At 55.0% G+C, this 21,110-nt stretch overlaps 1 protein-coding gene across 1 annotated transcript; it reads left to right on the top strand.

The window, feature by feature from the left end:
• Positions 1-5,466: 5,466 nt before the first annotated feature.
• SLC6A7 (solute carrier family 6 member 7) lies at positions 5,467-19,144 on the top strand. The gene is made up of 14 exons (XM_038150171.1): positions 5,467-5,684; positions 11,165-11,345; positions 12,054-12,185; positions 12,744-12,978; positions 13,469-13,607; positions 13,882-14,016; positions 14,643-14,746; positions 15,325-15,449; positions 15,822-15,934; positions 16,016-16,147; positions 16,469-16,568; positions 16,924-17,024; positions 17,229-17,396; positions 18,336-19,144. The coding sequence occupies exons 1-14, from the start codon at positions 5,652-5,654 to the stop codon at positions 18,549-18,551; spliced, it is 1,914 nt and encodes a 637-aa protein (XP_038006099.1). The 5' UTR covers positions 5,467-5,651; the 3' UTR covers positions 18,552-19,144.
• The last annotated feature ends 1,966 nt before the right edge of the window (positions 19,145-21,110 follow it).

Below are 21,110 nucleotides of genomic sequence, written 5' to 3' on the forward strand. Positions count from 1 at the left end.
GGGAGAGGGTAGAAGGGAGCCTGGCACAGGCACATTTGGGGCAGACCACCCTGCTGAGCCCTTCCATGGGGAAGGGAAGGAGAACAGAAGGTTTGCCGTCGGGACAAGGTCCAAGAACCAGCCCCAGGCTGTCCAGAAGGGCCAATACTGGGAGAGTTGTGGGTGCTGCTCTAAGGGAGCACAGTAACTGCAGGCACCAGGAGCTGCTGCCAGGCAGGCAGGGGCCTCCTCAGGCATGCAAGAAATGACTGGCATGTGCCCTGGTGTTAGGTGATGCAGAGGTGGTTTTCAGAAAGACAAAGAAGCATTTATTTTCCTATTTTCTTTAAAATTCAGAATACAGGACTACAGATTTTGTCCTCCCTGTCTCCCTGCTCCTCCATGCACTGCAGTCCCTCTCACCCACTGTGTTCCCTATGCCAGTTAGCTAAACCCCATCCATTCCTACTGGTGAACTGCAGCTGAGAAGTCCCTTTATCCTGTGGAGTCTAGACCATTGTATATGCCCAGGTTAATGTACAGCCCAGTTTCAGCAACCCCAAAGGCCGGTGGGGCACAGCTGGGGCACAGCTGGAACACAGGAGGGTCTGTGGCTCCTTCTCAGGCTGCACCACGTGCTCCTCAGCTGCAGTTCCGAAGACCAAGTCAGGCACGAGGGAGCATGAGCCTTGCATGGTGGCTTGTGTGACGTTTCTCAGCATTTTCTCTCCAAGCTCTGGCAGGATGGAGCAGCAGACATGTCCCTGCTGCCTGAAGACCACCCAGTCAAACCCTCACATCCCACCTGACACTGCTGGTGCCTCACATCCCTTGGCCACACTGTCCACTGCCAGCCCCCACCACTCCCAGCCTCCAGAACACAAAGTCCCCAGGTGTGCTGTGGCTTTTACAAGTGGGTCTCTGTTATCCCACTGTGTGCACTGCTCTGCTCCAGCCCTCAAAGGCTTTGGGTCTCCCTCCTGCCAGTGACACTTCCCACAGCCACTGTTACCAGGTGGTGATGAGGACAAATGTCTGCATCAACTCAGGACTTCAGCTCAGTTTTTGTGTATATAAGGCAGAACTGGTTTTCCTTTTTATTTTTTAGGCATGGGTGAAAATAAAGCCAAGCAGGGATCCTGTGTGACACAGGTTTGTTGCTGTCATTCCTGCCATGGCAGGGGAGGATGTTGGCTTTGGGGTCACACTGGTGCTGGTGCTCCTGGGCACAGCCAGGGCTGGGGAGGGTGTCTTGGGGCAGCAGCCTTGTCCCTGTAGCACACGGTGTGCCTGTCCCACAGGGACACTGCTGGCAGTGGCATGGTTCATACCATGGCATGGCACTGCCACGTCTCATTCCCTTGGCACCAAGAGGGATGGCAGACAGGATGGCTGCAAACTCACAGCACTGGAGACAGAGGGGAGAGGGTGAGGCCATCGTTGGGCTGGCAGAGGCCAAAGAACAAGGCCAGCTGCCCACGGATGTGGGCGCCTCCCGTTGGCGCCTCCTGGTCTCTAATCTCATTTTATGGCTGTCGATGGGCTGAATATCCTCCTTGTCCAAGATGAATAAACAGAGAATGAGGATGTGAGATAGTGCCTGGGACAGCTGGCATTGGTGCCTGACACTCTCCCCTCTCCATCCCATCAGTGTTCCCCTCATCCAGCAGAGCAAGTGGCTGCCCTCGAATCCCTGCCCCAAATGGCTCCTCCAGCCACAAAACTCTTCCCAGTGCCAAGCATTGCATGGGGTGTGTTGAGGTGCCAGGGCAGGCCAGCTGGCTGTGGAAGGACACCCGAAGCAGGATAAAGTCCTCATGGGTGGAGGAGATGGAGGAGTGGGAACAGGATGAGGTGGCATTGCTGAGAGAGGGACAGAGCAAAGTGTTTGTTCCTGCAATTGCAATAGAGGCTGCACCTACTGCTGCACCCTGATGACCCTGCACTCACCAGCATGGTGCCAGGCTGCCCATGGCACAGGAGAAACACCTCATGCACCCCTGCAAGGAAATGTGGGGAATCAGGAACTAAAACAGGCAGGGGGATGCAAATGCAATGGAGCTGGTGCCATATAGGAAAGGGATGAGACTGAATCAGCCACCTGCCTGAAGAGCTGGGCTGGACTGGGGAAACTGGAGCTGCTACTGTGTGCAGACTCCAGCATGGTCCCCCTGGTGGGGGCTGGCTCCCCCACACTCATCCTCCCTCCCTGGGCTTTGGCTGCCTTTAATGTCCAATTTTGCCATTGCCACGTGGAGACCAGCAGTGGGGTCCTGCCCTGGCAGGGGATGAGAGCCCAGCACTGGGCATCGCTGTTGTCTGCAAGGGAGAGCCTGCAGACAGCAGTGGGGAGGGAAACAGAGTCCTGGTGGGGGTGAAATGTGCATCTCCCAAATTCACCTGCGGTGTTGGGTGGCCTGCAGGGAGCTGAGGGGCTGGGACAGAGGGAAGATGCTCCAGTGCCTGCCCAGAGAGGCTGTGGGTGCTGTTGACAAGATGAAATTCCAACTGATACCCTAATCTGGCGCCTGCCTGTTTGCACAGCAGGGTAAAAGTCCAGGGAGCCGTGGGCTGTGCCCTTGGGTCCCTGCCACCCGTGTGTGCACAGGGAGCCGGTGCTGGCGGGAAGAGGCAATAAATGCACCCACACACCCAGCCACCCCTTCCCCCTACACACACACACGCCCCTTGACCGGGTGACGAAATGCATCTGCTCTGTTCCCCCTCCCATGTCCTCCCCTGCGCCCTGCATCTGCCATTTGGGCAGGGATGGGTGATCCGTGCAGGGCCCTCCCTGTGCCAGGAAAGGGGCTGGTGGACACCATGTCCCCACCAGCTTTGGAACCTTTGGTTCAAACCTCCTGGACACGTGTCACCTTGGCGGTTTCACCCCTGGCAGGTGACAAACACCTGGTTCTAGCACCTGCAGCAGCTGCCTCCCAAGTCACATGTCCCACATGGAGCCTGGCCCTTATGGGAACAGCCTGCCCTCGTAGCCAGGGGACCCTGGGGACTGTCCTCTTCAAGTTCCCACAGTTTCTCCTTGCTCCTCCCTCTGCACTTTCCATCAGCTCCCACTGCCCAGCTTTTCCCCTCCTTGGAGAAATCTTGAAACCATCATCAAAATAAGGCCACGCACAGCAGGTGGCCGAGCAGAGCCATGCTGCCAGCAGCCTCCAGCATGGCACATGTCCCAGCAGTGAGCAACAGAGCACCGCTGCCTTGCCGCCTTCCTCGTGTCTGCGGGCAGAGCTGGGCACGCTCCCGTCCTGCTGCCAGCCGCCTTCTCACCCCTTTCCGGCGGCTGCCACCCAGATCTGCGTGGGCTGCCCAGGCAGGGTGGGCAGGGGTGTTTCCCCAGCCTGAGTTCTGCCCTCTCCTTGCCCTCCAGAGTCACGAAGAGCAGGCAGCGCCAGTGGCTGCCTTGAGGTGGAGGATGTGTGCTGTGCTTTGGCCCATGAGAAGGGAAAGGTTTACTGCGTGTCCCAGGGGTGGCTCAGAGGTGGAGTGGGAAAAAACAAAACTTGCTGGAAAATGCTTGCAAGCCCCATGTGGGCTACCTAGTGCCAGCTCCTTGGGGATCAGGGCACGGGGTCAGTTGTGCACACCCTTGTGCTCTCCTGGGGTTTTTGGGGTCCCTAGATTGCACTGCTCCTTCTGGCTGTTTCTGCCTGTGGTGTGTGCTGCTCCATGAATTGCATTTCTTGCCAGCTCCAGGGCAATGCCAGACTTGGTCCAGCCCTGCAATGCTAAGCTGAAACATCCCAGGTCCCTGGGGTGGGACATCTACTCCCTGGTGATGCCAGGCTATGAAGAACTGCTGGTGTTGCCAAAGCAGCACCAGACAAACCAGAAGAGCAAGTTCCAGGTTCAGAGCATCCCAGAAGAATTGGTGTCAACATGGGCATTTCAGGGCACCATCAACCCTGGGTGTCTCTAATGAAAAATACTGCCCTGGACACAAGAAGATGAGGCCATGAAGTCTGCCCAGGGATGCTGAATGGTTGGGTAGAGATCAGTCCATGCTGGTGATGTGGGGCTGGGACAGCTGTAGTAAGGTGGCACCAGGCTCTCTGGTTCAGATTGCACTGGCATGAAAGGCAAACAAAGCATTCCTGCTCTGCATGAGGGCTGAGGTAAGAGCAGTGCTTGATGCAGCCCCTGGCCATCAGCCTGGCCAGCTCCAGGCTCAGCACTCCCAGCCAGCACCTGGGAGAGGGAGAAGTGGTGGGCAAGTCCAAGGCAGGTAAAATCAGCCTGAGTGAATTCCCAAAGATACTTTTATTTTTGAGGAAGATGTGAGTGTGTGAAAAGAGATGTTTGATGGGTTATCTAGTTTTGCTCTTTCCTCTTTTCTCTGGGAAATCCAGGTAAATATTAGCTCTAAAAGACCCATTGTGCAAATGCTGAGCCACTTCATCGTGTTGGATTTCTGCAGAAATGTGTCTTTATGCTGAGAATATCTTTCCTTTCAGGGAAAATTTTCAGAAGTGCTTAGAGGGCTGTAGGAGCACAACTGCCATTAGATGTCCTGGATATTTGCTTTTATATCAGGCAGGCTGGGTTCTCTCTGTTCCAGCCCTGTCATTGTCCTCCTCATCCCCACTCACCTTAAGCCTCAGCAAAGCATCTGGGCAGAAGTCTGGCTCAGGTTGGAGCCTGTAGGGCACTTGCAAGGAAAAGGGACACATCTGGTGTCAGAGCACTGGGCACAGTCCAGGGATGAAGTGATGGACAAGTGGATATTATCATGGGAAATAGGTACTGCTGTGAGACTGGAGCTGTCCTGGTCCCACACTGGCCCTGGAGCATGTGGGGTTGTTCTTTCTCCCATTTCCACCATCAAAGTGGGAGGAGAAGGCACAGACCAGCTCTGCCACCTCATTGGGAATTTGACTGAGTATGAGGGTGGAAAGCCAGCATCTCCCTGGGCACTGGGGCTCCAGTATCCCACTGCTGGCTCAAACTGGGAAATCTGGACCTTGGAGATGTGACCTGTGCTCCAGCATCGGAGCTGTGGTCTGCTGGGCTCAAGGTGCTCACCCTGGGCACTGCCCAAGGATTGCCCTTGCCCTCGGTGTGCTGGGATGTGTTGGTCCTACCCAAAGGGACTGCTGGCTGTGGAGCATCCCCTCCCCTGGACGGAGGGCTGGGCACAGGCAGCATGGGGAACTCTCATCTGCTCAAGCTCCAGCTGCGTCCTGTCACAGGAAAGTCATCTCAGAACCAGACAGGAAGGGGCTGTGAGCTTCTGGCATCTCTGCCATCACTACATGGGGTGCTCGGTGACAGAGTGACCCCAAAGTCAGGTCTTTGGGACACCTAGGGACACCTGATTGATGCATTTTGTGGCTCGGCTGAGGCAGCAGCTGTTGTCCCTCGCTGCCCGGGTGAGGGTCTGAGGTCCCGGAGCCCCCCTTTCCCCACCAGGAGTGCTTTTGACAGACAGACCTCCCTCCTCCCTCCCTGCTCCGCACGCAGCCATCCTCCACTCAAGGCAAACCTTTCCTTCAGCCTCGCTCCTCGCGTCCCCGGCTCTCCCGGCAGCAGGTGCGTGCCCACCCCTCCGTGCCGGCCATCGCTGCCCCGCTCCCCCTTCGCCCTCCCCGGCGCCGGAGAGAGCGAGAGACGCGAGGCGTCGGAGCGGGGAGCGCATAGCAACAGGGTCCAGCATGAAGCAGGTTCGGCAGCAGCATCTCCGCAAGGTGAGAGCCGGGAGCGGGGATGCTCCAGGGATAGGAGCAGGGGACCAGGGCTACTCCCGGCAGGTGACAGCCAGGAGCGAGGGTACCCCAGGGCTGGCAGAGGGAGCGGGGATAACCCCGGGCTGGGAGCGGGGGAGTCATGCCCACGGCCCTGCATGCCGTCCTCGGGAGCCTTCGTGGGCAGCCGACAGGGATCGGTGGGATATTCGGGAACAGCGTTGGTGCGCGGGGCCAAAGCGAGACCGTGGGCAGCGGGATGGGGCATTTCGTGCCCAGCGCTCCTCCTGAGCGGGAGGCACCGCTGCCCCGCTCCCCTCCCTGGCAGCAGGTGCTGCCGGCGGTGGGTGACTCATGTTGTGTCTGCCGGGCGCCGTGGGTGGCCCCGGGGGCAGAGCTGGCTCCCCGCAGCCTGGCACCCCGGGAACGCCGCTCGCAGCAGCCCCGGCACTGCCCGGGCTCGGGGTCCCTCCCGCGGGATGGGCGCAGGGGCTGGGCAGTGCCTTTCCCCCCTGCAGCCCGGATTGCCTCCTCATCCTCCTCCTCATCCTCCTCACCAGGATTCAAAGGGGTGTGGGTGATGTGGGGTCAGCTGGATGCTAAACTCTGGGTTCAGGGCAGAGCTGGCAGAACAACAAACCCTTTTTACATCCTCCTGAAAACCCTTTTTTAACCCAGCTGTCAGGCTTTTCCATCTCAGGTTCCCCTCCACTTGCTCTTAGCAGTCTGAGCTCCCACTTCCCCCCACACAGGGGACAAGTCCTTTCTCTGGGGACACGGTGGAGCAGGGTGGCACAGATGGTGTCAGCCACAGCTCCACCATGGGGATGTGCTGCTGCTGAATGGGTCAGCCCTTCCTGGAGCATCCCAGGCAGTGACCCAGGGCTGGGAGCCTCTTCAGCTACACCCTGTGCCAGACCATGCCCATTGAACACAGGGCAGGTTGAGTCTGCTGAGATGAATGAAAACACAGGAGAGTTTTATCCCTGGCAGGAAATTCCTAGGGTGTTGAGAAATGACGTAAAAAACCCAGCAGTATCCTGGTGACAGCCAGCAGGCCCTGACAGCCTATTTCTCCACTCTTGTTTGGAGGCATCGTTGGGATCTTCTCTTTCTTTCTCTTTCCAACAAATTCCTTTTCCAGGTGGCTTTGTGACTGCAAGATCCATTAAAAGTGGTCTTTGCCCCTTCCAATGCCTTTCTGAGTCACTTGATGCTGGTGACCCTCTTTAGCATTTATTCAGGAATTCATTTAGTCCCATGGCGATAAGTTGGGATGGAAAGCACATGTCTCTGGAGTTATTTTCCCCATTCCCAGTGTTGTTCTGAGCCCTCTGTCCTTCATTACCCAAAAATATTATTGCTGAGCTCCAGATGGAGGACCTGGAGCTCACAGCCACCTTGGGACCACTGTGTTCAATGCTGGCATTGGGCTTGCCTGGAGCTGGTGGTGGCTGATGAAGAGATGTGCCCATCCCCACTGCAGCACCCACCCAGGACCCTGACAGCCTCCTCTTCCTCTCATTGTGACCCATTTCCCATTGGTGAGCTGGAGTTTTAAGCTCTTCTTGCCAGACATATTTTAGACATATGGAAATACCTCTTGATTAGAGAAGACCTTTCTCAAGCTCTAAGGGTTTCAGGTTGGTTTTTGCATTAATAATACTCCCAGAAGAGTTGAGTGGTTGTTTTAATTTATTTAATTATTTTCTTTGGGGTTTATTTGGTAGAAATGGACTAAATCCCACTGCTGGGAGCCATGGTTCCTGCTGTCCCTTCCCATACCTGGCCAGGCTCCTGAGCAGCATCTTTCTCCCTCAGCCTCTGCCTGCCACAAACTGCCTTGAATCTTCCTCAGGGTTTCAGATGAAAAACCACAAGCATTTGTATCTGTGCATGCTCCCTACACTTTGGACATTGCTGTAATGAGTTTCCTTCAGCCTCAGCCATCTCCAACCTCCCTGTGCTGGCTCTGCCATCACTTGCTCCCACTGATGGCATCAGCTGTGACCCCGGGCTGGGGTCACCCAGGGTCAGTTCAGCCCTTTGAGGGGCTCTTCCTTACCATAGCAGTGCTTTATTTACTTCACTCTGCAAGTGATATTACATTTGAATTCATTTTTATGCCTTTTTAAGATTTTTTTCTCTCAGAGATTAGCAAGCAGTACAAACTAATCTGAAGTGACTCACACTTTAGAGACTCACTGTGCTCAGATCCGCAGGGGAGAAATCTGGTGCTGGGTGGCATTTCTCTTGCTCAAAGGCTGTGATCACGCACAAAACACTGACAAAATAACCCCACAATGCCAGCTTGAATGGAGACAAAATAGGATGAAAACATACCTTTGATCTGGCTGGAGTTTTTTCTCTCAGATACAGCTGAGTTTTGGTTTAAGTAAATTGGTTTAGAGAAAATAATTAGCACAGAGCCCTTTCCTTACAGACCCGAGCTCTTATCTTGGCAGAGACTAAAGTGCTTTTTCTTCTCGCTGACCTTTGCTTTGCTGACTTCTTTGGGAGCATCTTTTGGTGAATAATGGGAAGTGATGCTGTGTTCAAAGAGGCCGTGGTTGCCAAGGGAGCTGTTAGTCCCCGTCTGTTTATAACTGCGAGACGGGAGCCCGGCTTGAAGGATGGCAGCTGACTTCAGTGGAAAGCACTAGAGCAATGCTGTAGCACTGGAGCACTTCAGCTGCTGCTGAAAAGAGAATTTCTGTTATGACAGAGGCTGAAAGAGACCATTAATCCTAAAAAACCAGCTCTAGAATCAAGCTGGTGTGTTAGATTTCCAGCAGTCTGGAGAAGGGAGGTGTGCTTCCCTCTGCAATTCAGGACAAGGATAGGCTGGAAGCCTTAAATACTGTGCTTTGTAATTCATTTCAAGTCAGGCAAATAGGCCAGTTTTTCTGTAATTTCAATGGAAAGGCTGGGATTTGGGGGAATTTTGAGCATTGCAGTCAGGGAGCTGCCTTTGTGTGTGTTTTCCAGCAGCATCCCTGACTTGTATCCCCTCAGCTTACCCAATGGGGACAAGTGCCATTGTCCTTTGGGTTTATCTGACACTTGAGTAGTCTCTGCTTTCTGTTCTGGGGTCCTAAATTTGTGCTCCAGATAAAGATATTAACAAGAGGGGCAGTCATTACTGAGTCACAAGTGACAAACTACATCCCATGGCCCTTGAAATGGTGACTGAGGTGGGGACCAGGCCATTTACAGTTTGGAAAAGGTCCCATTGGTTCCTTTCATTTCCTGTTGCTGCTGCTGTGTTGATTTCTGTGCTACACCTCCTGGACAGGCACCCACATGTAATGAGATCTTGCAGCTCTACCTGTGCCCTCCTGCAGGTGTTTGGGATTCAGACAGAGATGCAGGAATTAGGCAACAGGATTTAATGATCTCCCAGCATCCCTGCTCACTGGTTTTCTGTGATTCAAACCTGGAAAACAAGAGCTTTCCCCAGCCAGTATGATGGATAGGGAAGCAATATTTTTCAGGGGGAAGACTCAACTGTGATGGCCCCTACCTGGCAGGGATCTTTATGAGTACAGGTTTGAGCTGCTGAAATCTCTGGGAGGGAGCTCAGAGCAGCCTGTGCACCCCCTGCAAGCGCAGACAGCTGTGGGTCACACACTGTGTGTGCTGGGCTAATTAGCAGGCACAGCCATGGCCTGTTGCTGAACCACAGAGCTGTGTTGAACAACTGCAGGAGGCTGCCAGGTACTGATGATTTTATAGCAATAGTATTACTTTTGGGTTATATTTTGACTTTTCAGCCTGTGTTTTTGCAACTTTTTTTCCTGGCCCTTGTCTTGTGATGGTGGCATCCAGCAGGGATGGGCTTTTCACAGAGGGTTTTGGTGTAACAGCTTTGCTGCAGCTGTACATTTCAGACCGGCTCTGGGAAGAGTTTGGCCTTGTCCTGTCCCTCGAGGTGTTTGTGCTCCAGGTGGGGATGGGGAGGAGTTTGCCTCTGTGTTTGGTGCCTTTGGGCTGCAAGCAGCATGTCTGCAGTGCCAGCAGCTGGGGGTTTGGGGCGCACCCTGTGCGGGGGGGAGCTGGCAGCCCTTTCCTTCAGCATCATGGCTCGGTGTCTCCATGGGAACCAGCAGCAGGAGCATCCTCCAGTCCAGTCCAGCTGGAGATGAGGAGGAGGAGAGGAGGTGGCTGCCACCTTCCAGGTCGTGAAAGGGCAGCACTGAGCTCTGATCACCAGCCAGCTCTGGCCTCCTGGGGACTGGGGTCTGCTGCTAGCTCTGAGCACCAGTGCACACTGGTCCAGGAGATCCACAGCTCCTTCTGGCTGGTCCCTCCACACCCAGGTCCCTCTCTCTCAACCACATCCCAAGGGTTTCTTCCCTACAATGATGAACAAGGACAGGGAGATGGCTGCTTTTTTTCTTCAGAGAGCCCAAGAAGAGAAGATTTCCAAATGGGCTCCTCCAGCCCTGGTCCTGGTACCTTGTCAGCAGGGACACCAGAATCCTCCTGTGCCTCAACACAAACATGATAAACTCCCACACCAGGGCACGGCGACACATGGTGGCACAGGGACAGGATCCTCATTCCACCCCATTGTGCTGCCTGGTTTTGCTGTGGGTGTATGTGATGGGATCTCATCTGGCAGCTGCAGGCTCAGGCTTTCAGCTCTGGAGTCAGTGGGGATGCTTTCCCTGCTCTCCCGAGGTCAGGAAACTGCGGGAATTCAGACTGAGCACCTCCCTGCAAACCTGCTGTACACCCATGCAAACACGGAGATGCCCTCCTGGTGCATCACCCCAACCCAAATGGATTGCAGGACTCACACTTCCACTTGCAGGGCTGAGGCAGTGGGGAGGAAGGGAATGGGTTAATGCCCTGCCTGTGCTGCATTGATCCAGAGCACATTAGGAATTCTGGAAGGAGGTCTCTCATCTCTCAGCAGGGACAACTGGGAGTATCACTAAATTCCCACAGTGCAGGCTTTTGGCAGTTGGAAAAGTGTGAAAAATGCACGGAGCAATAAGTGGCAGCCAGCCAAGTGCCTGGCATGGCACACACATGGGGCTGGTGTCACGCTCCCTGGCACGCCACAGTGCTTCTCCTGCTGCCCTCATGCCCCTATCCTGCAGGAGATGCAGAAAGTTTATTGTGGCCCCCTGAAAAGATGTTTCTGGAACCTGGAGTTGTGAGTCGGGTCCTGGCGAACCTTCCCAGAATGAACTGGGAAAATCCCACATTTTCCAGGGGAGCTCTGGCCGTGTGGGATCACATTTATCCTTTTTGTTTGGTCAGTGGCAGAGCAGGGCATTGGCTGAGGTGGGGAACAGAGAGCTGCTGGGACAGGGTGTTCCCAAGGGACAAGTGTCAATGTTGTCAAGACTTGGGGTCACAAATTCACTCACGAGTTCTTGGCACTTCTTCCCTCTCTCCCATTCTTCATTCTCTGTTTTTATTCCTTGCTCAACCCCTGTCTGCCCTCTCCCACACCCTGGTCCCTCACTCAGCCAGTGACGCCAGACCTCCTGGTAAGCCCTAGCAGCCAGGATGGGGACCTGGGCTCCGAGTGCCCAGAGGACAGAGGGAACTGGACGGGGCGGCTGGATTTCCTCCTCTCCTGCATCGGATACTGCGTGGGCCTTGGAAACGTCTGGAGGTTCCCCTACAGGGCTTACACCAATGGAGGAGGTACTTGGGCATCCTCTGTAGTGGTCAGCCTCCCACCCACTGACCTGGGCTGGTGGAATATCCCTGAGGAAACATCCCTTTCCCTTCCTGGGCCTGGAAAGTAGCACTTGTTGCGGGGTGAAGCCTCCTCTTGTCCGCCCCATGGTTGTTTGGGGCTTTAACCACCTGTATCCATGTGTGGAAGGGATTTGCAAGCCCAACTCTGTATTCCTGGCCTTGGACAACCCCCTGTCTCCATGCTGAACCACACACCAGCTCTCCTGGTGTCCAGCAGCTTCTTGGTCTGGTGTCCTCCAAGACTCAGCAGGGTCAGCCAACCTCTCCGAGCTATCAAAGGAGTGAGTGAACCTTTTGCAATGCAAGAGCCCTGGGTGATGGTGGAAAGTGTTGGTTCAACTCCTCCCAGAGCAGTAATAACTGAGGAATTTCAAGGTGTTTGTGAAAGATTCAAAGAGAAAAGAGAGTTGGGAGCAGTGGGGAAGCACAGCACCAGGTGAATCACAGCCCTTTTCTCCTACAGTAACAGTGAGCTCTTGCTCCCCTGTCCTCCTGATTTTGATGTAGATCCCTCAGAGCCACACATATTGAATGAGCTTTATTCCCTGTCACAGTTAGGCTTTAGGTGTTTGTCCTGTATTACTTTCAAGGTTTTTTTGGTTTTTTTGTTGGGGTTTTTTTTGTGTTTGTTTTTTTTTTTTCTTCTTGCAGGAGCTTTCTTGGTTCCTTACTTCATCATGCTGGCTATCTGTGGGATCCCCATCTTCTTCATGGAGCTGTCACTTGGCCAGTTCTCCAGCCTAGGGCCACTTGCAGTCTGGAAGATCAGCCCTCTCTTTAAAGGTGCGTGAGTGAAGTCCAGAGCCTCTGAGAGACCTCTGCAAGAGCTCTTTGATGAGGACATGCACCAGCAGCAGCATCTCATGGTCCTCAAAGCTCTCGTTAGAATCAAAAGAACCCAGGGGAAGGTGTGGCAGGCTGGAATTTTGAGTTAGCTGTTTTAGTAGCTGCATGACATTGATCAGTCTTTGAGGGCTCTGGATGGCATGGCCAGCTCTAGAAATGGTATGAAGATTATTAAGCCAGCTCTGGTACAAAATAGAGCATGAAAACAAAGCAATGTGCCTGTTAAAAACAAAGGTAAGAATAAAGCATTTGAAAAAAAAGTTCAGATCAAATACTTCTATTCTCAACATTAGGCTGGTGTAAAGTTTTTTGTATGAGGCAGATCAATACAGAGAAGGCACGTCCAGATGTTATAATGGCAATGAGTGGCTCCCCCAGCAGGTGAACCTTGGACTGGTTGATCATTTGGCTGCTGAGGTGCAGTGTCTGACCCTGCTTTTGGATGTGCTTTGCTCTGCTCCAGCTCACTCCTTCTTTACCCTCTCCTTCCTTCAGGCGTTGGCATGGGCACGATCCTCATCGTCTCCCTGGTGGCCATTTACTACAATATGATCATTGCTTACGTTCTCTTCTACCTCTTTGCATCCCTCACAAGCGACTTGCCCTGGCAGCGCTGTGGCAACTGGTGGAACACTGACCTGTGCCTGGACCACCACGTCATCAAGGCGGGGAACAGCACCCTCCCCGTCAACATCAGCAACACCGTCAGCCCCAGCGAGGAGTACTGGAGGTAACGAGGTCAGCCCGAGCCAGGCCTGGGGACGTGGCTGGTGTCTAGCCAGGGAGAGGATGGGGAGGGCATGAGGGGTGAGGACCTGCACGTCTCACAGCACAGATGCTGCAGGTCTCACTCATTGGGGGTGGTGTGGGTGCAGCAATGGGCTCGTGTGCTCAGCTCTGGGTGACAGCTCAGTTTAGCCACTGGGATGTGGGAGGTGTCCATGTTCTAGCACGGCTTTGTTGGCCGGGAGATATGCTAGACTAAAATGCATCCCACGTCTGGAATGGCTGGCAATTTGCTCTTGAGATGCCAGGCATCCCTTCTGGGCTCTTTAATACGTGGTGGAGAAATCACTCCAAGTGTTCCTGTTTGCTTGTCAAGGAGCTGCCAGGGCCTATGATTGTTGACAAGGTCATTTTGCAGCAGAGGCATTTCTAGGGTCAGAGGGCCTCTGAAGGAAGGCAGCCCATGCTCACTAGCAGCTCTCCTTCCTCCCTAGCCGGTATGTCCTGCACATCCAAGGAAGCTCGGGGATTGGGGATCCTGGGAGGATCCGCTGGAACTTGTGTCTGTGCCTGCTCCTTTCGTGGACTATTGTTTATCTGTGCATCCTTAAGGGAGTCAAATCCTCTGGCAAGGTAAGGGCTGGCTGCTCTCCTCTGGGGGGACCTACAGCGATGCTCACCAGTGTGTGCAACTCTGCACCTCTGGGAAAGTGAGACCCACAAACAGCATCCGCTGGGTATAAGATATTTTGGGGATGCCTTGCACACCCAGACACCAGCAGGGCTGACACACCGGCCCTCCTGCAGCCCAAGAACCCCAGGGTGGTGTCCCACCCTAGGGACAGGGCATGGGGGCAGCACTGTGCTCTCATTCCCAGCTCTCCCTGCTGGCTCTGCTCTCCCACAGGTCGTGTACTTCACTGCCACCTTCCCATACCTCATCCTGCTGATGCTGCTCATTCGTGGCGTGACCCTGGAGGGGGCCTGGAAGGGGATCCAGTTTTACCTCACACCCCAGTTTGATCACTTGCTGTCTTCCAAGGTGAGTAGGATGTTGTGCAATTTGTTCAAGACACAAAAATTAATCATCTCCCACCACCTCCTGAATGCAGCAGGGACAGTTCCCTTACTCAGATGTCTTTTCTGGCCACACTCTAAACTAAAACTCTCTTGGTTGTTCCTAGACCAATAATCTTTGTCCCACACCTTGTCTGGGCCACTATTCCCATGTGTTCCCACCCCATGCATGTGTTAATGGCTCTGCATGGATGGGATGGTACCAAAATTCCCCTGAGTACCAGGACCATGGGCAGGATCATCCCAGCCCCTGGGATGGGCTGATGGGTGCCCGTGGTAGATTTGACTGTTTGTGGTTCTCAAGAAATCCCAGCATGTGGAGTGGGGGTCAGCAGTGGTGGTAATCAAGAGACCACCCAGTTTTAGGGGAGCATTTAATGCCACACTGGGCCGGCCCTAAAACATTCTTATTAGCCTTTCCATCAGCCAGCGGATCCACTATGAGTGGTGAGTGTTAACAAGGAAAGACAAATATCCCGTAGGCTGGGGAAGATGTGCCTGGGGCTCTGGGGAAGCAGATTTCTAATGTCATCTTCCTCATGTGGAGGTTCCCAAACCCCTGCTCTCCTCAGAACTGCTTCCTTCCCCCAGGTGTGGATCGAGGCAGCCCTGCAGATTTTCTACTCCCTTGGAGTGGGCTTTGGGGGCCTCCTCACCTTCGCCTCGTACAACACCTTCCATCAGAATATCTACAGGTGGGAGTCAGCTGCTGTCTTGTAAAAATTATGAGTTGTGGGGAGCTGTGAAAACCTGAGCTGGTGGGTTCAAAGCCAGCAGAAGCCTGTGGTGCAGCACAGTCACCTTGCTCTGCTCCTTGCACTGAGGGGATACCTGGCAGTTTGTACAGGCTTGAGAAGAACAGAGGGATCCATGGGAAAAAATTCTCCTAAGCACCAAGGCAGAGCACTCAGCTCAGATGTTTTGGGCTGTAGGTGCTGAAAGCTGAGGATATTTGAGACTGGGAGTTGGGCACCTGTGCCCTGTCCCCAGCATCCAGTGTAGCTCACTGAAAGAGACAGGTGTGACATTTGGTCTGACCCCATCCACAGGGGGCAGAAAGCTTTGGAGGAACCCTGTACTACAACAGAACCCTACAGTATTATCCACTAAATATATGCTCCTTTTGACCCTGGAAAGCACTTGCCATGAGAGGCCCTGAGGGACAGTGACTGGGTCACCTTACTGTGGCATCAGGGGCTGGCAGTGCCACCGTGCATGGGTGTGGGGTGGGAAGGAATGAGCAAATTCAGAGCATCTTCTTCCTTCTCTGTAGGGACACCTTCATAGTGACCCTGGGCAATGCCATCACCAGCATCCTGGCAGGGTTTGCCATCTTCTCTGTTTTGGGATACATGTCCCAGGAGCTTGGGGTCCCTGTTAACCAGGTGGCAAAAGCAGGTGAGGCCAAACAAAGATGTTTTCCCCTTCCCCCTCTGCCTGGGTGTGCTCAGGAATATCCCTTCCAAGATGGAAGGCACCTGAGGGTGTCAGCATGAGGGATGAAGGTGGATGCTCAGCTGGCCAGGGGGAGGGAAAGGGGCAGATAAGTTCCTGTAGTGTAAATGTTGAATAACAAGTGATGTCTAATGAAGGTCTGAGCAAGGAGCAGGCTGTTTCTCCACCCTTTGCCACAGGACCCCTCCTGCCCATCTTGCCAGAGTCCTGGCAAGTCTCTGCCATGGTGCTGCTCTGCTGAGCTCTCCTCTCCTCCATCCCCCCACGCCCAGCTCTGTCACCACTTTTCACCCTGCTGTCCTTTGCCTCCCCTAGGTCCTGGTCTGGCTTTTGTGGTGTACCCCCAGGCCATGACAATGCTCCCCCTTTCTCCATTCTGGTCATTCCTGTTCTTCTTCATGCTGCTAACCTTGGGCCTGGACAGCCAGGTAAGGACAGAGCCCACGGAGACAGCCGTGCCCTCCAGGCAGCCTGAGGGCTCAGGGGACCCTCTCCTCCTGTGCCTGCAGTTTGCATTTATGGAGACCATCGTCACGGCAGTGACAGATGAATTCCCCTACTACCTGCGGCCGAAGAAAGCTTCCTTCTCAGCTGTCATCTGCATCGCCCTCTTCCTCATGGGGCTCATCCTCACAACAGAGGTATGGCTCTGGGGATGGATCCATTGCGGGGGACAACTAGGGACTCATTTTAGGGAGAACTTAGGGGGCCAAGTTTTCACATGTATATTCCTATCAGGTAGCCAGGTGAAAGAGAGAGACAAGCCTGGGCTTCCAGAAGGTGTGAGGGCCAAGGGGAGTGACACAGTGTCATTCCCATTCCTACACCAACCCCATGAGGAGACTGATGTCTCTTGAGGCTGCTGACTGCTGTGCTCCCCAGGGTTCCCAGAAGTCAGAGGACATGGGTGGAGGTGTGATGATGGTCCAGGAGACGCCGGCCTCTGTGCTTTGTCTCCACAGGGTGGGATGTACTGGCTGGTCCTACTGGATGACTACAGTGCTGGCTTTGGTCTCATGGTGGTGGTGATCACTACCTGCCTTGTGGTGACACGTGTCTATGGTAAGGCCGCTTGTCCCCACAGGGGCACAGGGAAGGATGTGCTGTCTGTATGAAGAGAGGGATTTAGAGGGAGCAGTAGGGAAAGCAACAGCCTCACAGTGGAGCGTGAGACTCCGTTCCCATCACCTGTTTCTTCTTGGCTGTCACTTGATTCACCTCTCCAAAGGTACAAGTGGTGCTGAGCCTGTCCTCCAGGCAGCACCAGCTGGGCCCCCTTCTGCATCTCCCAGAGGGGTGGGAGCAGACTGCTGCAGAGGATACAAACCACTGCTTGTGGTCAGTGCAGGGCAGCCTGGTACAGGCACGAGGCTCTGCAGGAGGGATCAAAGCTTCTGAGTCCCTCTCCCTCCTGCAGGCATGAAGAGGTTCTGCCGAGATATCCAGATGATGCTGGGATTCAAACCAGGCCCCTACTTCAGAGCTTGCTGGATGGTCCTATCCCCAGCAACGATGATGGTAAACTGCTCAGCTAGAGCTGCTGGATGGTGCTGGAAAACCACAGTGCTGCCAGTATCCCTGGGTACCTCCCAGTGTGATAAGTTACTCTGCTGGCATCTCCTGCCCCAGAGACCATCCTTCTTCTGGGTGATGTTCCATCATCTCCAGGCCCTTTTGAGCACAAGACCTCTGGGATGATCTCACTTTCTTCCCATCCCACAGGCTCTGCTGGTGTATAACATTGTCAAGTACCAGCCTTCTGAGTATGGCAACTACCGCTTCCCCCCCTGGGCAGAGGCCTTGGGCATCCTCATGGGAGTCCTCTCCTGCCTGATGATTCCCATGGGCATGGTGGTGGCTGTGCTCCAAGAAGAAGGGACCCTGTGGGAGGTAGGAACTACTGGGGTCTGACACTGCTGGGGAGCACCCCAGAAACATGCAGCAGGGAGCACAAGCCCCTGCCAAGTCAGTATCCCTGGAAGTTTCTGTATCCTCTCTCCTGGAGGTGTGTGTCCCCATTCCCCCTTGCTGCGTAGGGGGTGTGAGAGAGGGCACATCCCAAAGCATTTCCAGCAGTGTTGCTGCCCTTGATGCCAGACAGGTACTGAGAAAAACAGCTGCCCAAGGGGCAGATCAGTGTGCACTCCAACTCCAAAACAAGCCCGCTATGCCCTCTGAGGAAGCACATTGTCCCCAGCGTGGGGTGGCCATGGGCACCTGGGACTTTGTACCCACTTGGCAAGAGCAATGACACAGCAAGGCAGGCAGCTGCCAGACTGTGCAGGCAGCCCAGATGGGATCCCTGCCCTGAAAGGCTTCTCCCAGGAGCAGGTTACAGAGCTGCTGGCTGCTCACAGCTTTCCCAGCCCTTCACTGCTCTTGCCAGGCTGTTAAAAGCGGGGGAGCAGAACTTGATGCCCTCCCCAGGCAGCAATCCCCTGCTGGAACACTTTCTGGCTGTAACCTGGCTTGACACAGCCATGGGCACTGTGGCATGGCCAGGAGCCACCTTGGCCAAGGCTAAGCCCTTGTCTGAGTGGCTGTAACCCCACAGCACAGGGCTGTGGCCCTACAATAGCCCCTTGCTCCTGCAAGCCCTCACCACCAGCACCTACAGCTCATGACACCTTCCCAGCAAGACACTTAGACAGATCACCTTCCCAAAATGTTTCAGGACGAGCTTTTGACCCCATCCCATCCTCACTGGGCATTCTTTCACTCCCTGGGGGCCAGCAGGGCACTGGGAGTGGTGGGTGAGCTGCAGGGGGGGTGCTGCCTGGGGAGTGGAGGGTGCAGGGTGCTGTGCTCGCTCTGCCTGTCCCCTCACAGCGAGTGCAGCAAGCCAGCCGCCCGGCCATGGACTGGGGCCCGTCCCTGGAGGAGAACCGCAGCGGCGTCTACGTGGCGAGCCTGGCTGGCAGCCAGTCCCCCAAACCCCTGATGGTCCACATGAGGAAATACGGGGGCATCACCAGCTACGAGAACACGGCCATCGAGGTGGACCGGGAGATGGAAGAGGAGGACGAGGAGGAGTCCATGATATGAGGGGACCCAGTGTCCCGTAGGCCAGGTGGGAGCTCGCCTCCCATTTTGCACAGGTTGCACTGCAGCACTTCAGGACAGCTTGGGGGGGGTCTTTCAAGGTGTAGTCAGGAGCTGCTGACACTGCCAGGTTCCCCATCACCACCCTGGCCCTGCCAGGACAGAGCTGCTAGCTGTCCTGGTGCCCCCGATGTGTTTCTGTTCAGTGTGACAAACTGTGTGATGAGTCCATGTGTTTGTGTGACAGTGTCTGGTTGAAGTGTCACGGCTGTCCCACTCCCACCTGCAGCCCCAGCCCTGCTGTCCCCTCTCAGGGTTGTCCAGGGTGGAGGGATGTCCAGGCTGCAGGAGGTGGGGAGGAGGAGAAGGATCTCCTGTGTGTTGATCTGTTCTCTGTTCGTCTGTATGTGACTCCAATAACCCATAAACACGTGTGAGAGAATCTGTAACAGCCTCCATGCCCAGAGGACAGCTTGTGCCACAGTGCTCTGATTCCATGGAGGTATTCCAGCAAAACCAGCACAAATCAGTGTCCTCCTAAAGCAATTTGACCTAATAAACAAGCAGTTATAAATGAGTAGAAGAATAAAAGTAAAGGCTCTATAAACAAACCAGGCTGTAGATCCCCCAAGGACCTTGGTGGGTCAGGGTGGCTCTTCCCTGTGGTGAGGGATTGGGGTGATTTGAAGGGAGAGAAGAGTTGCTGTAACCTGTCCCTCGTGTATGCAGGAGGCTGGGGACAGGTTCCAGCTGGACCCAGTGTCCAAGGAGGGCCTGTGTCTATTGCCAAGGGAGATCCAAGGTGCGGCCCCAGCCCTGAGTGTTGCTTTTCCCAGGGCGAGGAGAAGGGCTGGGTTTCAGTGTCTGTGTGTGATTTTTGGGGTAGATCAGCCCATGTCCCACCTCCTGCTGACACTGCTGGCCTGAGAGTCTTGGTGACCTTCTGGATGAGGCTGTTTGGACCTGATGCTGCCAGCCCCCATCATCCCAGCATCATGTGTGCCTTCTGCCATGTGCCATCAGCTCACCTGTAGCTGTGTGACACAGCCCCTGCCTGGGTTATCCGGGGGGGGGGGGGGGTCTTCAGCATGGAAGAAAGACACACCTAGAGGAACTTCCAGGGCTTCCCCTGCACATCTAGAGGGGCACAGCTCCTCTTGATTTTTTTTTTTCTGAAAATCTTTGTCCTGGTAAAAGAAAAAACTGTAGGACAAAGACAAAAATGAGGGTCGGTGTCTGGATTGTGGATGTGCTCCTGGTGCTCGGCGTCCAGCACTGTGGCCTGAGCTCCAGGGTGAAATCTGTCAGGAGGCTGCAGTCTTCTTTCCCTACAGTATAGGAGCTTTAACGATTGCCTTTGCCCCTCCAAGAGTGTAGGACTGGCTCCTACAGCCTGTCCTGCTGCCTGCTCACCTCCTCTTGCCCAAGGATGCTGAGCCCATTTCCGGATGGCTGTGCCTTTCCTTTCTCCTGCAGGACCACTGATGGCTTTCCCCATACCCCCCATGGCTGCAGCCCGTGGGGGCCGTGGGGGTCCCCCAGCTCCAGCTGCTCCAGGTGTGTGGGGCTCTGGCAGCACAGCCGTGAAGCGCCTTCGACTGCTGGCCCCGGGTTAATCATTAGAGTCCAGCCATAAAAGTGTGGCTGATGGAAAGCTCCGGCCATGGAGGCTGGGGAGCAGGGAGGGCCTGCCATAAACATTTATGGCCCCAATGAATCCCTTGCTCTAACCTTGACACTATTTACTGAGCAGGAGGCCTCTGGAGGTCACGGTGTTGCCCAGCCATCGCTGCGGGTGCTGGCCAGGGAGCCCGGGCTGGGCTGGCCCCTGGAGGGGCACACACAGGGGTCTGTGTGGGGTGATGGACTCCCGGGTTTCATGATGGTGCTGCTGGCCACAAAGCACCAGAAGAACCAGGAGAGCCTGACACCTTCCCACAGCATGAAGCTGCTCTGGGCTGACCAAGATGGTCCAGTCTCTGATGTTTCTCAGCTTTTCCTACCTGCATGGGGTCCTACCATACTCCCCAAATCCCCACTGGGGTCCTCAGGGCTGTCCTTTGGTAGCTGCCATCACCCAGCACTGTGCTGCAGAGCAATGGGAGGGATGAAGCTGTGCCAAGGATGTGGTTGGGAGGCAAAGCTGGCACTGGGGGAGGACGCCAAGGGCAAAAGGCAGTGGGGCAGTGGCACATCGGGAGGACACGTGCCCTGTGCCATGCGTGGCTGCTCAGGGCTGGGGGGGGACGCAGCAGCGGGAGCATTCCAGTGCTGACACCTGCCGGGGCAGATGGCAGCGACAGAGGGCAAAGGAGCACCCCTTTGGGGTGGGCCTGGCGTGGAGCAGGAACAGGGAATGTGGCAGCCTGACTCCAGTCCCCCTGAGGTACCAGCCCACCTGCACAAGCAAAGCCCAGCAGGTGCCCCTGGGAGCCCCCCAAACCCTCCCTGGACTTAGCTGGAGGTCCTGTGCCACTCACCCTGTAGCATCAGCTTCCTCTAAACTCCCCCAAAGTGCCCAGTGGGCACCCCCACCCCCCACCTAACTTGAACACCTGCTGG

Source organism: Motacilla alba, chromosome 13, assembly GCF_015832195.1.
Source record: "Motacilla alba alba isolate MOTALB_02 chromosome 13, Motacilla_alba_V1.0_pri, whole genome shotgun sequence".
Lineage (NCBI taxonomy): Eukaryota > Metazoa > Chordata > Aves > Passeriformes > Motacillidae > Motacilla > Motacilla alba.

What these genes read in the sequence shown, in the direction of transcription:
- SLC6A7 (XM_038150171.1), top strand. Translation starts at nt 5,652, where the DNA reads ATGAAGCAGGTTCGGCAGCAGCATCTCCGCAAG. An exon ending in GGCTTACACCAATGGAGGAG is followed by an intron (nt 11,346 to 12,053) that starts GTACTTGGGCAT and finishes TTCTTCTTGCAG; the next exon opens with GAGCTTTCTTGGTTCCTTAC. An exon ending in ATCACTTGCTGTCTTCCAAG is followed by an intron (nt 14,017 to 14,642) that starts GTGAGTAGGATG and finishes TCCTTCCCCCAG; the next exon opens with GTGTGGATCGAGGCAGCCCT.